Source organism: Frankliniella occidentalis, unplaced genomic scaffold, assembly GCF_000697945.3.
Source record: "Frankliniella occidentalis isolate FOCC.00 unplaced genomic scaffold, Focc_3.1 Scaffold352, whole genome shotgun sequence".
NCBI classification, from domain to species: domain Eukaryota; kingdom Metazoa; phylum Arthropoda; class Insecta; order Thysanoptera; family Thripidae; genus Frankliniella; species Frankliniella occidentalis.
The window spans coordinates 41,851-57,271 of NW_026267475.1; the positions used below are offsets into that span (position 1 = coordinate 41,851).

At 38.8% G+C, this 15,421-nt stretch overlaps 2 protein-coding genes across 3 annotated transcripts; one reads left to right on the forward strand and one right to left on the reverse strand.

Annotated features, from left to right (window-relative positions):
- Positions 1 to 365: 365 nt before the first annotated feature.
- On the reverse strand, positions 366 to 12,064 carry LOC113209050 (TATA-binding protein-associated factor 172). Of its 2 annotated transcripts, none has more exons than XM_052274208.1 (30): positions 12,046 to 12,064; positions 10,474 to 10,583; positions 10,088 to 10,326; positions 9,871 to 10,017; positions 9,631 to 9,788; positions 9,317 to 9,550; positions 9,056 to 9,214; positions 8,838 to 8,973; positions 8,574 to 8,710; positions 8,230 to 8,498; positions 7,922 to 8,135; positions 7,701 to 7,841; positions 7,450 to 7,618; positions 6,978 to 7,363; positions 6,654 to 6,820; positions 5,912 to 6,543; positions 5,728 to 5,834; positions 5,383 to 5,650; positions 5,067 to 5,302; positions 4,840 to 4,977; positions 4,615 to 4,766; positions 4,376 to 4,523; positions 4,055 to 4,294; positions 3,746 to 3,958; positions 3,491 to 3,639; positions 3,259 to 3,405; positions 3,004 to 3,166; positions 2,786 to 2,922; positions 2,616 to 2,697; positions 366 to 2,513 (listed from the first exon to the last, which is right to left on the reverse strand). In XM_052274208.1, exons 2-30 carry the CDS (start codon positions 10,482 to 10,484, stop codon positions 2,334 to 2,336), a joined length of 5,559 nt encoding a protein of 1,852 aa, XP_052130168.1. In that variant the 5' UTR covers positions 10,485 to 10,583; positions 12,046 to 12,064; the 3' UTR covers positions 366 to 2,333. The 2 variants fall into 2 exon arrangements, with proteins under 2 accessions (XP_052130168.1, XP_026282175.1); XM_026426390.2 differs by lacking the exon at positions 12,046 to 12,064 and adding an exon at positions 11,398 to 11,603.
- Positions 12,065 to 12,321: 257 nt separating this feature from the next.
- On the forward strand, positions 12,322 to 14,025 carry LOC113209049 (nucleolar protein 12). The gene is made up of 4 exons (XM_026426388.2): positions 12,322 to 12,540; positions 12,698 to 12,803; positions 13,296 to 13,457; positions 13,549 to 14,025. Exons 1-4 carry the CDS (start codon positions 12,461 to 12,463, stop codon positions 13,909 to 13,911), a joined length of 711 nt encoding a protein of 236 aa, XP_026282173.1. The 5' UTR covers positions 12,322 to 12,460; the 3' UTR covers positions 13,912 to 14,025.
- The last annotated feature ends 1,396 nt before the right edge of the window (positions 14,026 to 15,421 follow it).

Consider the following 15,421-nt stretch of genomic DNA (forward strand, 5'->3'; position numbering starts at 1 on the left):
TGAAGAAACTGATATAGTGCAATGCACTGGAATCCTCATTGAGCTGCACATTAAATCTCATTAAAACAAATAGTCTACTACATGAAATACCCATCAGCTTATCATATGGTCCCTAAAAAAAAATATCTGCACACATTCCTCACTCATGTACAACTTATAAGGCTCACTTGCAAACAATAAAAGCATGACAGAAAAAACCCTTCAAAAACTGACAAAATAAACATGGAAGGTATATCACAGTGAACAATGTTGAAAGTAGCACACACACTCTCAGGTACCCTAGCAATAACATGGTGATTAAAGAATTTACTTTGTACTGCTACACCTGATCTGCATCTAGGTGTAGTTCAAGGGTTTTTTAAAAATTTAGTACACCCATATCCATTATTTTGTTACATATTTAAATGAGTGAAACGCAAAATAAAGAAATCCTAAGTATTGATCCTGTCTAGTTTAACGTAAGCAGACTGAATCACACACAAACACACTTCTAAGACCAGAAGCTGTAGGTGGAATCCTCATTTACTCTAAAGCAATGACTTTTAATGATGGTGATATATTAATAAAGTTGTATGAATCACAACATGGTTTTGTTAAAGTTATGACCATTGACTAGTGCTCTGATGCTATTGACATAAAATGCCTTTCCATGTACTTAAAACAAAATAAATTTCATTCTAACATTTTATACATGGTTCACAGGTATGATGACTTAAAAAACCATGAATCAAACTTCTTTACCTATCCCGCAATGTCAGTGTGGTTTCTGTAAAAGCAATTATGGCATTCTGATTTTGGAACAGCACAGCGCAGAATATTATACTTGACTAGCAACCACACTTTCCTATAGTTCAACTTCAGAAAAAAGTCAGACCAGCATCACAGTGATGGTTTTGATCAAAATTATTTCTTTTCTTCAATTCTCAAGCTCATTTAGGATAATGAACAATATTTAGTTTACTGACACCCTGAAAAATATGGTTTGTGACTTAACAGACTTCAGATGACAAATAAAAACCATGAGGATAAATTGCACTTATTCTCCAACTACAGAGATTGCCTTTTGAATTGGGTAAAACACTGACTTTCTAAAGGAGGAAAAAAAGGGAATGATGTCAGATTTCTTTGAATTTGAACATGAGAAAAAAAAAGAGCTTGTTGATCTTTAAGAACAAAAATAGGTACATGACAAGCAAATATAGGAGGAAAGGAACATGCACTGGATGTCTCTTTAACAACTTCAAAGCTGAAAATGAAATTTCAGCATGAAAACTTAGTCTCACTACTAAATATGAGTAGAAACAGGGGAAAAATAAACCATCTGCATAAAGTTATCCTAAAATATTTACATTATTCATCAGATTTTTTAAAAACGTTAACAAGTAGTGCTATGACCCAAGTAGATAGTAAATTGTACATAGTACTGTAACAGTAATACATACACAACAAGTACTACACTTCATTAAAATCTAATCTGCGAACAGGATCTTGAACCAAATGACAAATAAGATACAACTACTGTATCTTCCTAACAATTTAAAAGAAACTTCATGTAGAGCTGATTAACATATAGCAACCAGCTACTCACATTTATTCAGTTAGCCAAAACAAAATTACATGCAGGGGTGTTCTAAGCTATACGTTTTACTGGTTATACTGTACCGAATGCAGGCGTGCGGATGGGTTGCATACTCGCACGGAGCCAGAAGGCACTACCCGGGTGAGAGTCAGTAGGCAAACCCGCCCGCACGCCTACATGCGGTACAGTATACGTAACCAGAAAAAAAGCACAGCTTATAACACTTAGCCTGTATAGGTGCAAAACACTAAAAGAACTATAGCACTATGTGTTCAGGAGGTAGTAACTAGACCTTTTAAGTCCCAAATGAATTGCATTTTTATTCAAATGCATTTAACTTAAAAGAAAAAGCCAATAAACACAGCTATTACAAAGAGGCAGTGGTCAAAGAAAAAGTGCAAATACTGCCAAAATTGAAATATTAGTATTTTTTACTCCTTTACTCGCTAGTTTTGGATTTACCTTCAAACCACTGTTTGGTCAATGAATTCACAAAAATTAAAGTAAATTTTGAATGGCTAGAAACAGTCACTAAAGAGATAAACAGCTAATTGTACATAATACTGAAAGGAGATAAATTACCGTAAGATTACAAATTATATTACTCTTCAAAAAAAATGATCAACAGTAAATAAGATACAAAATAAGGGTTGTCTTTGGACATCACTGTTGCAAATCTCTAGTGATGATATGACTTCATGACTAAAGCAGCCTGCTGCTGCCGACCATATACAATTTGACACACAACATGGATTTAGTTTTTCTTCAAGCTCTTCATGAATGTTTTCATGTCATATTCCTCTTCATACTGTTTATCTTCCCAAAGGTCAGGAAGTGTGTTGAGCATAGTATGAATGCTGACATGGCCAACAGGTTGGCTCGATGCTCTGTTTGACATCTTATTTCCATTTTCCAAAGAGAATAGATCAAGAAGCTAAAATTGAAATAGAGATAAAGTTATTAGAATCACGGAGTAAAAAAAGTAGGATATTGATAGTAGCAATATGCGCATCTCATGTCATATTTTCTGTAGCACCTGTTCAGTTCCCATGGTTTCCATGCTTGCATTTTCACTGCTAATGATGGTATTTGCAGTTAAAATTTTAAACTTTTGAAGGCTGGAAAAAAAATAATTAAATCAATTGACACTAGATATTTAATTAAAGCTAAACAATCTATTCATCTATGAGCAGAGCCATAACATACCCCATTATCTTCTCCTCGAGTGTGGCCCGCGTTATAAGGCGGTATACATTTACTACTTTCTTTTGTCCAATTCTGTGAGCCCGATCCATGGCTTGAAGGTCTTTCATGGGATTCCAATCATGCTCAACAAAAATAACCTGAAAATTCAAAGGAAAGTAAGCATCAATAAGTGGGTAAACTTTAACAGTCATGTTCAGTTGCTTGAAGACAACACTTACTGTGTCAGCACCAGTTAGATTAAGCCCTAACCCACCAACTTGTGTGGTAAGGAGCAAAACATCAATGGATGGATCTTTGTTGAAACGTTGAACTACAGCGTGCCTTTGAGTGGCTGGTACAGTCCCATCTAAGCGAAGGTATGAAACCCCAGGCATTGTTTTTCTGAAAAAGTAAATCAAGAATGCAAAAGGAATTAGGTGAATAAAATCCTGTCAATGAAAATTCAGAGAATAACTAATAAAAAAAGAACGCACTTCAGCAAATCATTTTCCACAATATCAAGCATAACCTTCAGCTGACAGAAAATCAATGCTCGATGCTGATTGATTGCAATTTCACCAGGCTGCCCAGCAGCAGTTGAAGATGGTTCAGCACCAATTCCACAGTCCAAAAGTAGTTGCCTGCAGAGAGGAATTAGAATAACTTTATTAATATATCTAGGATATGAGATAAGAGAAACAGACAAAAAATACAATGAAAATATACTTCAGAGCAGGTAATTTTGCAGCATGTTGTATATCTTGCAAGTCACTATTCTGTAAGCGAAGCTCAGCTGAGATTTTCTCAAACTCAGGGTGAGTGGGAAGTAACACAAGTCTCGGATGGTTGCACACTTTTTGTAGATACCGTAAAGCCTATAAAATAAATGAAAAAAAAATAAAAAATTATTGGTCAAACATTTGAATACAAAGAGTATAAACTTTTGATTATTCTTCATAGTATAATTCACTAAATATCAACCTGGAATATATGAGTATTCGCCTGCAATGCATTCGCAGCAACATCTGTGTGGGCAATTGTCTCTGCTAATGACTGATGCGCTTGAGTTCGAGCAAAGTCTTCATATAATCTTTGCTGCAATGGACTCAATTCACAATAATAATCTTGAGTTATTTTGGGGGGCAAGTCATGTAGGACATCTTCTTTCACTCGTCTCAAAAGAAATGGTAGTACCTAGTGTGCATAAAAGCAAGCAATTAATTTACATAGATAAAAAAAATTCTTTGAAAATAAAGATAACTTACATATTTAATTTTACTTTGAACTAACCTGTCGATGTAGGCCTTCCATTGCCAAGACTCCTGCTTCTTGTTCTTTAGGGGAACTTTTGGCTTCTCTACTTGCAAGTATGGGTCGACTATATTTTGCATTGAACTGTTTCTCTGTCCCTAAGAAACCTGGCATTAGAAAGTCGAACAAGGACCATAACTCTAAAACATTATTTTGTATAGGTGTTCCAGACAAGATCAATCTGTGATTTGCCACCAGTTGTTTAATTGCTTTGGAGGCCTGTAAGCATGAAAATAGATAATGATTATGGGATTGTAGTATAGGTATGAAAATCATGCTAAGATCATTAAAGTGACTCACCTTGGTCTTGCCATTCTTTATGTATTGGCCTTCATCAAGAATACAATAATTCCATTTAATAGTACTAAAGAAATCTATATCTTTCCGAACAATGTCATATGAGGCAACAATTAAATTGTAGGATCTTGACTTAAGCTGGTTTCTTAATCTGTAATTTAGGTGAGATTGTAAAAATGAAGATTTTAATAATATGTTTTTGAAAAGAGTGTGATGTGTGAAAATCATACTACCGGTATTACCTTTCTCTCTCCTGTGGGGGACCAGCATACTGCAAAGGATTTAAATATTTTTTTGACAGAAATTTTTCAATTTCATAAACCCAGTGTCCTGTTAATGTGGGAGGGCAAATGACCAAAGACTGTAATGGAGCACAATCCAAACTGCCTGTTTTCTGTGGAATAAAAAGATTATTAAAGTCTTAGGATACTTTTACTGCATCTTTTAACTTGAATCTAATTCACCACCTTGTACTGTACAGCTCGATTATAATGATCACTGGCAAGCATACAAATAGACTGCAATGTCTTGCCAAGCCCCATATCATCACACAAAATACCATGCAATTTGTATTTGTTCAGAAAAGCGAGCCAGTTCACACCACTCTGAAAGAAGTGAATTTTTAAAAAGTGATTAAAAGAGAATTACTATTTTACATAAAAATAGAGGTACATGTATGGGTCAACAATTTTACCTGCTGATATGAACGCAACTGGGCATTAATGGGAACCGGTACTTTAAAATCGTCAATAGTTTTAGGATTAAAAAGTTGTTCAAGGAATTGTTTTTCAGCTTGCTTGTGCTTTGACAAATCATTGGAGAAGTCGGGGGGATCAGGAACACCACCATCCAAAGGCATAAGCTGAATTAATGTGGCAAAACTGTGGGTGGCACATAGCCGCACAGATTGATCTTGGTCACTCATACGCCCTGAAAGCATCAAAAGGACGGATATAACAACTATGATAGACACATAATACATCTTGTCAGGGCAGGCATTGAAATCTTACCTAACAAAGGTACAATAAGTATAACAACAAATGGTATAATATTAGTTTGTAATTTTTCAATAACACACATAATGGCCTCTATAGCCCCTTGGCGGTAGGTGTCATTATGAACTGCTCCTAGAGTGGGCAGAACTCGAGCAACTATTTGTTCCATCACTGGTACTGATGCAAGAGCAGCAAGGGCACCAATGCACCGAGCTGCCATATGGCGGACAGCTGAATAGGTGTGCATAAGCAGTTGACAGAGTTGAGGCAAGCAATTCATCACCTAGATTGTAAAAAATGTTTGTTGATCAAAGAAAACTTGGACAAAAAAGGCCTCAAAAGAGAAATTGCAAAAGTTACCTCAGGAAGCAGGTCCCTATGAAGAACATCACTAACAACCTCAAGTACTTGTAAATCAGCAATAAGCTCCTTGGCAGCTTGATCACCACCTGCATCTCGAGATAGATCTGAAATGAACAAGTTATCAAAAACTAACAAAATAAGTGTGATTCAAGAAATTTAAAACTCATACTACACAACAGACCTAGGGGAGCAGTTTCTGGTTTTGGTCTTATTTGACCTGTAATGATTTCCCACAGCTTGGGTAATTTGTTTGGCAAATCATTGCCAAAATGTGCAGTTATTGACTTTAAAGCATATGTAGCACCTCTCCGCATGATCTGATTGCGTTTCTGAGCCTCTTCATCAACAGGAAACAAGTCCTCAGGGGGAAGATCATGAATTGGAGGTCTACCCGGGCCTCTTCCAGTAGAATTGGAGCGTCGGTAAATAGCCCTTTCTGCTGATTTTTGTTGATTAACTAGTGTTGGAATACCACAAAAATTGCTCACTTTTCGGCTAACCGTTGAATTTCCACCAGAGCATTCTGCACCACTGTTACTTGCACGATTGTTATCTGAAGACTGTTTTACTTGAGGAGTAAACTCAGGATCAGAGCGAAGAAAAATGCAGAGATTTGTAATTATCTTTTCAACTGGGCATGGTGTTCGAGTGGTTGCCATTTCAATCAAAACAGCAAGGCACTCTGAAGATAGCATTTGTAGCATATCATTTTCTTCTTTCTTGATTGACTCCATAATTGATTTGCAAAGAGGATGCAACTTTTCAGGGAGACATCTCAATAGAACCACTGAGTTTGCAATTGCAGCTTGAGTACTGCCAGTATAAATTTGAGAAAAAAAAAAAAAAAAGAAAAATTAAGGGAATGGAATTATGGCTCCATAACAGCAATAATGAGTAACGTATTTCTATAATTAAAGACTTACGAAATGTGCAAAATTGACTGATCCTGTATGGTCTGGGACACTGATTTCTGGATATTCTTACGACTTTGCTCTAATGTGTCAACTACTTTAGGTTTTAACTTCTGTTGAGAGAGCAGTTTTTCTGTAACCTGTCCTGCCAGTTGTTGAATCTGTTCTAGAGTAAGAACCTAGTACAGAGTGTTAAAGAGAATCAATATTAAAACCTCTAGTATCTGTTAGTTTAGTTAGCTTTAGAATGAAATAGATATCAAATGCATCATCTGTTAAAATGCAAGTTATAAATCTAGATAGAACTGAACTATATAAGTGTTCCATAATTCTTACCTGTTTGGTCCCATCATATCCGGGGACAGAGAGTTTATAGTGTTTGAGAAGAGCAACAAAGTCCCAGGCATCATGTAGTAGTTTTGTATAGGCGTGAGCAATTTCATCATAGTATATGCTTTCATTCAGACACGAATTCAAACAGTCTCCCAAATTCTTAGGACATGGAATTTCTTCCTTAGTAACATCTAGACCTCCGGTATTCAATTCAGAATGAGAATGTTTTCCCCACTCCATCAACACCAATCCAGCTATCATTCTTTGCAAAGCAGATTTCGAATTTAGGTGAACAAGCATTACTCTTGAAAAACATTCGATAGGGGATTCCATTTCTGGGGTGTAAATAACTCCTGGAGCTTTCTGAACTAAAAAGCAGGAGAGATAACCTGAAAGAAATGGTAAATACAAAAGTAAAACAACAAATCTCAAAACAATGAATAAAGAAATAGTGACAAGATGAATATGTACTTACCAAGCATGCGGCAAGCTAATATTCTTGCTTGCACAACATTAGGGTCATGACTGGATGAAGGTGCTGACTGTCCCCCACCAACATACAGCTTTGGTACTGGCCCAGTACTGTTGGACTCAAGTGAGGAGAAAGCTTTGGCCTTTTTTGATCCCTTCTCAGAGCTTTTATCCTGAATTATGAGTGATTGAATAAGTTGATTAAGACAAGAAAGTAGTTTTTAAAATATTAGAATAATAAATAAAAGACCTCACCTTCACACAGCGAATTAAGGCATTAGTATCAAACGCAATTTTAGCTGGCTGCATAGTCAGGCACAACCAGGTTGTAACATAGGGACAGGCTGCCATAAGAAGTTGGGCCAAGGGAGCACTTCGTAATAAGTTATTCCACACCTAAAATGTGATAAAATGTTATATTGTGTCAAAGAAAAAAAACTTTCTGCTCTTCCAATAAATTTGAAGTCAGTGCATACTTTTTCTGCCAGAAGTTGTATCTCTCGGACCGGCTCTAAAAGAACCATCTGAAAAACATGACGCAAGGCTTCCTGAAGGAGTTCTTGAGTCCACTCAATATTTTGAGACCCAGTGAGGGTAAAAAGTGTCTGAAGAGTTGCACATCTTACAGATGACGTACTATGAGCAAGAAATGGCCAAAGACGAGGAACAACAACTGATAGAGGTTGAGGTCTGTATATTTGAAAGAAAAAAATATATAAGAAGAATTATTAGCATAAGGAGTACTGAATAAAAGGAAAAATGTCATGAATGTGAATCCAAGCACCTGAGCAAAGTTTGACATTGTGGGACACTGAGCAGAGCTGCTAATAGCCCCATAAAACTATTACAAGCAGCGGCAAGTTCATCTTGTTCCTCAAGTAAATCCCATAACTGTTGAATTGTTTGGTCTACCTCACTACCCATAAGGTTTACAATAGTGTCTGCAACAGGGATAAGAGCTGAAGCAGCCACAGCTCCAACATCATCAACAGAATCTGCCAACCCTTGCACAATATGAGGATAAGCTAGAGGAAGTAATTCTCTAACCAAGTCCTGGAACAAGCAAAACCATTATACCATTTTCCCCCTGAAGTATTAATTAAAAATGTAAAATGTAAGAAAACATACCTCTCGTACTGCAAGCAGGTATTTTAATCCTAGTAGTCCTCCATGTCTTGCCTCCCATTCTTGATGTTTCTGAAGTTGGAGTAAAACTTGAAGAGCTTTGTGCACACTCTGAGATGGCATTATTTGTAACACCATACCTTCATTTTTATTTGATTCAGGAAGTGCAAGTCAACAAGAGAACAAGTGAATAAATCGTTTGACCGGAAACCATATGTCACCAAAAGATTACTGACTTTTTCAAAGAAGAAAATAAACATCTCATACCTAGAGCCTGAGCACACGTTTCCCTAACTGGGGCTGTAACTTGATCTGAGACAAAATCACCAAATCTGTCTAATCCCAGAACACACAAAAGGCGCAAGGCTATGTCCTCAAGCCATTGCTGATGTAAAGTTTCCATCTGATGCAGAATGGATAGAAATAAATTCACAATATAGAAACTGAGAGTAAAGTGACAATAGACAAGTTTTTTTTTTCAGTACCTCAAGTTTTGTAGCATTGGCAGTTTTCCCACCACCTGGGCCGTGAACTTTAATGAACTCTCGCAAAGCTGTTGCTGCTCCATGACGAATTTCCCAACTTGAACTGAATAGATCTTCACATAACTGGTCACAGAAGAACTCAAATGGCCACTCCATTGCCTGTAAGAAAGAGCACAGACAATAGCAAAATTAATTTCTTAAAATATCTAAGTAGAAGAAAAAAAAGATACCAAGCATGAATCTTTAAAGAAGAAAACTCACATCCCCCCAACTGCCAGTGCCATCAGGTACACTTTCTCCAAGTAAGGGAGGTGTATCTTCTGACTTCACAGATACAGCTACACCATCCTCCAGTTTGATTCGCTTGTTATCTGGTTCACCAATATTATCACTGGGTGAGTGTTGTTTAGAGTTAACACGAGACAATCTACGTATCCTGATATTGTCGGCAATATTTGATCCTTGTCTTTGAGTCAGCATTTCAGATATGCTTTTCTAGAAACAAGATTATTAAGTTGAACTTAGTTTTCAAACAAAGTTTGAATGCACAGAAAACATTTTGAACTACTACTTACTTTGCTTTCTAATTTTATTGTAGAACTTGATGCACAGGCAATATCTTCCTCTGACACAATGTCACTTGTGTCCACTCCAAGAACTGCCATAGTATCCAACCCTAATTGAGCATTGACTTGCTGACGTTGTCTAGCTAAACATTCTTTGGTATCAAAACCTGACAAAGCACATGTCAGATAATTACTGTACTCTTAACAAATATAATAATATAACTTTAGATTTTAAATTTACAAATTTACCAGCGAGGGATTCATCCATGTTGTATTCTTTTCCCTCTGAACCCAGCAGATGTGCACTGTTAGCCATAATCTGGTTTACATCAAACTTTTCAAATGTAAGACGTCCGGTTTGAAAGACAGAGTTTGATGTGGAGGTTTCGCCCTCCTCTGTAATAGCAAATGTTAGCTAAACGTCATCCCCTTCAAACAATAATCAAATCATCTCTCTTGATCTTACCAGTTTTAAAAGCACCAGGCGGATCCCACTCTGGTACATTGCTAAGTATTGCTTGTACGGCCTGTCCTGCAGCTATTCTTGTGTCCCAGTTCTGACTGTGCAAGTATGTGAGTATTCTACCAAGCAAATTGTGCAATTCATGAGGATGTAACCTCTGAACTTCGCCTAACTGACAAGCTGCAGCTTTGCGAGTCACTGCTGACGATCCACTTTCAAGCAGGACAAATAAACGGTCCAGCCTGAAATATTAAAATTTGAACTAGTGTCAACTACATTCAACTTCTGGATATTTCCTCATTTCAAATTCTAATTCATTTTGTGATTCAATGTGATTGATGAGAATGCTACATATTGTATAAGAGTCATTCAAATTCGGCATAACTTACCGGGATGTCATGATAAAGGCCTTATTTTCTATATCACAGATGTATTAATGATCACAGGGTGATGTTATAGGTGGATGCAAACTGCAATCCAGATGCAACCAGATGTTGACCTGGAAAGTTTTTACCAATTATCTGTTATAGTAATGTTATCTTAAAAAGGAGTTCAGCAATGTTAATTAATCAGCAGTTCAGAAACCACAACTAAGGCTAGGATCTCTGAGCATCAATGACTCTCCTATTCAGTCTTTCAGATCTTCATACAGAACAGAGGAGTTAAAATTTAAAATTAAATTAACAATCTCAAACGTATTGTTCATAAAACTGCCCTGACGTTAGTTACAGAAACTGCAACAAAAATTTAATTTAGAAGCTGATTGGTGTCAAATTTCTCTCCGTAATTATGGATCACCAGTCTAATTCAAAAAGTGATACATCAACAAATTTGATAAGACGACGGTTCAAATAATTAGGGGGAAGGTGGAGCTTGTCATTTATACCATCTGTTTTTTTAAAGAAAATAAAGGTTATGTCACAAATAAACACCAGATTCCTTGACAGGGTGTGCGCTATTTTATTTCATGTCATTGCATCCATAGCCTCTAATGAGAGACACATGTATCAACCAACGTGCTGGTCTTTTAGCAATAAAATCTGAGAGCGTTTAATTTAAGTTAAGGAACGTTAAATGGGAAAATGAAAGCCTTGAAATTTGATGTTAAAAACCAGGCAATCACCAACCCTTAAGAAAGTGGGAAACACCGAAAATATCTATCATCTCGCTATAAAACAAAGAAAAATAGGATTACTACTTTTCCAAGTCAATGGTGCGTCCATAATTTATGATAGCGTTAGACCTACTTCAGAGATTCTCATATGGAATAATGCAACTTAACCTACAAAGTGGAGCACTTAAAAGGTTCTTACAACTGCATTTCCCGAGTTCAAAGTAAGTAAAAGTTGGCAACAGTCATACAAAACTGCAAGCCTTTTTGTCAAGTCTAATAATTTTAATAAAGAAAACGACTAAGACAAAAATTTTCTTCCAAGAGAAAGACATCCTAACGCTCTCAAATTTATACTGCCAGCCATATTGCTGATGAGTCCCACTTTATCCCGCACCTGGCACGCAGCTCGGGTCACGTCTCTCTCATTGGCTAAATTCTCGACCAATAGCCGCGATCCATTTACTTTACTAACTACACTGATATCGTAAAGTACTGCAAACGTACTTAAAAATTGCGTTTTCAAAACTAAGGAGTACGCACTCCTCAAAAGCACTATTTCAAACAATAAATACATAGCAGGAAGATTTAAAATCCCCTCGCCGTTTCTTGTTGAGACAGTGAATGTATTATTTAAGTAGACGGGCTGACTGGGTTAGTGTGTTTACGTTCTGTAAACTCTTCTGGGAAGATTTGAAGAGGAGGTACGGACAAAGATTGTCGATGTAAATAAATGTTGACTGTCGATGTGAAAGAACAAACATTTGGTTCAAGGATGGTTTGTGGGCGCAAGATTACGTTTTCTAAGTTGTAAGAATCTTTGAGCTTCATGAAGAAACTGAATACTCACCAAACTGTTCTTTTTGATGATGGCCTGTCGTCTGCTGTGCTTTCATTGCTCAAAAGTCGGACTTGCCAACTTTAACACCACACATTTGCATTTTATCTCTTACTTGTGATAAGAACAAACCCTTGTATGTATTCTTATTTACTTTTCTGAAGCATGAAAATTTAACGCTGTTTTATTTAAAGAAAATAGAGTTTCAGGAAAATATTGTAAATTTGTGAAGTCGTGAACTCTGTTTTTTTAAAAATGAACAGCCTGGTAACCTGATGATTGTGGGTGGACGGTTTATTTGTCGAAGGCTGTGGGCCTGCTGAGGTTAGGTTGTCCAGTGTTGTCAGTGACTATCAGCAAACAAACGTGCTGTGGTGGGTTAAGTGATATTTGACAAGCATAGCAGAGGGTTTCTCACCGTGAAAACATGGAAGGAGCTAGCAAGAAAAGGAAGCGTGGTCAAAAGAAACGAAAAATCAATCTTGTTTTCGATCCTCAAGCTCGAAGGTATAAACCATTCCGCTGGAACACTATTAACCCTATTCAGTGATTTTTCTTGTCATTTTAATACTGTTTCAATATCATGATAAAAGTACTAGTTTAGTCACAGTGAATTGTTGATTACATATTGAAAATTATCATGTACTCTTTCTTTTTCGCATAGAGAATTCTTGACCGGGTTCCACAAGAGAAAAGTCGAGAGAAAGGCAAAATTTCAAGAGAATTTAAAACAAATGTTAAGAGATGAAAGAAAGCGAATCAAAGCAGATGTAAGTTACAGAATTGTCTTCATTTCAAGAGAGATGCCATCCTCATTGTTGTTTGTCACATTCATTCATACAAGATCTGACAAGACACATTTAAACTTTAGACATATTTTTAAATGCTGTTAGTTATGCGGATTTAGAGTTCACAAGACACAAGCGCGATTAACATGTCAGTCCTGATTTTCACATCAAGTGTTTTGAAAGCCTATCCATTGTTGGCTGCAAAATAGCTTGTTTAGAAATTACACTATTGTTTAGTGAACTCTGAATCCACATTAAGAGTGTTAGAGCAAATGTAGGCTGATGACAAACATCATTGTAGGTCTCCCTTTATGGTGGATATACTTTTGAGAGGCAAGGTGTCACACCTTAGTCAGGCGGCTTGTCTCAGAAGTTTTGAGCTAGCCTTTCACAGTTTGAGAATTTCGATAAAGATAACAAATCACCTATACCCCGTGATTCCTAAATATATGACATGTAAATTTGTTGTTCTAGGCGAAGGAATCATATAAGAAAATGGTTGTCTCTCACCGCTCTGTACCAGAAGTGGAGCATTTACTAGAGGAGGAACATGATTTAGGGACCCATTCAGTTGAGATTAAGGAGCTGTCCACTAATGAACTTGCTGAACAGAATAATTGGATTGGTGCAAACCAGGTATAACTCCTTCAGAGTGTGATAAATTGAAAAACATGAAATACAAGGTGAAACTGTTGTGCACTTTATTCATGTAATTTTTTTTCAACAGATGAAATATGACATTAAAGAGGAGACCATTGAAGATGAAGACGACAAAGATGATGAAGGTGACCAGTCAGATAGTGAACTCATTCCCGGAATGGATCTCAAGGTGAAAGAAAAGAAGACTGTTTCTGAACCTAAGGAAACAAAAAATAATGTACTCAAATCTGCTAAAGACATCAAGAGGGTTATCAAACTTCAAGCTACAAAACAAGTAAAAAATAGTAAGGCCTATCAGTTAAAAAATAAAATAGAAAAGATGAAACAAAGAAAAAAGTCATCACAACAGAAAAAAAGAAATGAAAAAATAAAAGAGAGTGGTAAGAAAGGCAAGAGGTTAAAGAAAATGAGAGCAGCCCAAGGTAACTGATGCCTGAGCAGCAAACTGTTTCCTCCCTGGAGAGCTGTACTGTATTTTTTAACAGTAAATTTATATTTAAAAACTTTGTACAAGGTAATAAATCTGTAAATACCCGCCACACTATGTTTTGTTGCATTTATTTCTTTCACTTTAGCTACCTCTTTATCTAGCCCCTAGCTTGCAGTGCTCCGTAACTTATGACCCGAGCAAACTTATTTAGTTACTTAACTGACACACAGAATCAATAATTTATCCCTACCAGGCAGTGTTAAAAGTTACTGGTCATAATTTTGGACTCGTAAAATACAATAACGTTAAAGGCACTTCTGTGAAAGTTTACAGAACCCTCTAGCATGCTTGAGGCGCCCTCAGCTGGTGGCCAGTTGTTACGACCAGCCTCACAGCACACACGTTACTTTTCGAGGCCACGGTCCACGCCACATCACTCCACCCCGAGTGGTGGCCGCGCTGCGCTGAGCTGCGCTGAGCGCACGCAGAGGGTGAGGACACAACCGGAGCAACAGCGCACCAATTAAATGCAAATGAACACACACCTCAGCTCCGCTCAGCTCACGGCCCTTTGTCGGCCTCCGGGTTTGGCCCCGACCGGCTGCCTGTGTTACCACCTGGAACCTGCAGGGCGGGGCCCGGCCCGTGCGGAGGGCTGCTTGCGCTGCTCTGTAACGTCCCCTGCTTTCGTGGCCAGAAGTTGCAGGCGATCCTTTGAAGTCCAGACGGCGGAGCTGCGGGAATACCAAATAGTTGTCCCGCTGTGGCTGGCATCACTTCGGGAGGGGTGTGCGATGGAGGGGAAGACCAGACATCCTAGAGCGGATTGAGCCTTGGCACTCGTCACGGCTACGGCACCGTTGCAGCCTGTGGCGCCTGTGGCGGGCGGACCGCACACCGCGGGTCCGTTTCCGGCGCTAAAGCAGTCCCAGCCCGCCCCTTATGCCCCCTCCCCAGCGCTTGTTTGCATAAACAGGGCGAGGGGCCGGGTTTGTGCACACCACGGCAGGTGGGCCGCTGTTGGGAAGGAGAATTGAGTTTTGAGGAACGTGATCCGCTGGACTCGACGGACACACGGGACAAGGGATGGCGAGGGGGACCTTGGCAGGCAGCGGGCCTCTTCGGGGGAGGGGAGTTGGGTGACGACGTCGTAGGCAGGTCAGCAGCCGTCACCCCACCCTAGTGCGGTCATCAGAATGTGAACCATTTGGACTGGGGATCACCGCGACTGACCGGCGCTCTTTCGCCCCTCGCGAGTGGACCCCTGCCGGGACTGGAAGCCCGAGGCCCAGGTCCACAGGGTGGCGCCATCTCGTCTACCGTCGCCGCCTCCTCTCCCATCCCGCCCTTCTGGCGTGGTAGGATTACCGCAGCCAGTGGAGCTGGAGCTGCTGGCGGAGCCAGGCGGAGCCCCTGCAGATCGGAAGATAGGCCAACCGGCAACACCCGCGTGCGCGGCGCGGAGCGGAGGCCTACCCTGCCCCTCGCCACCCGCTCGCCCCGCCCCGCC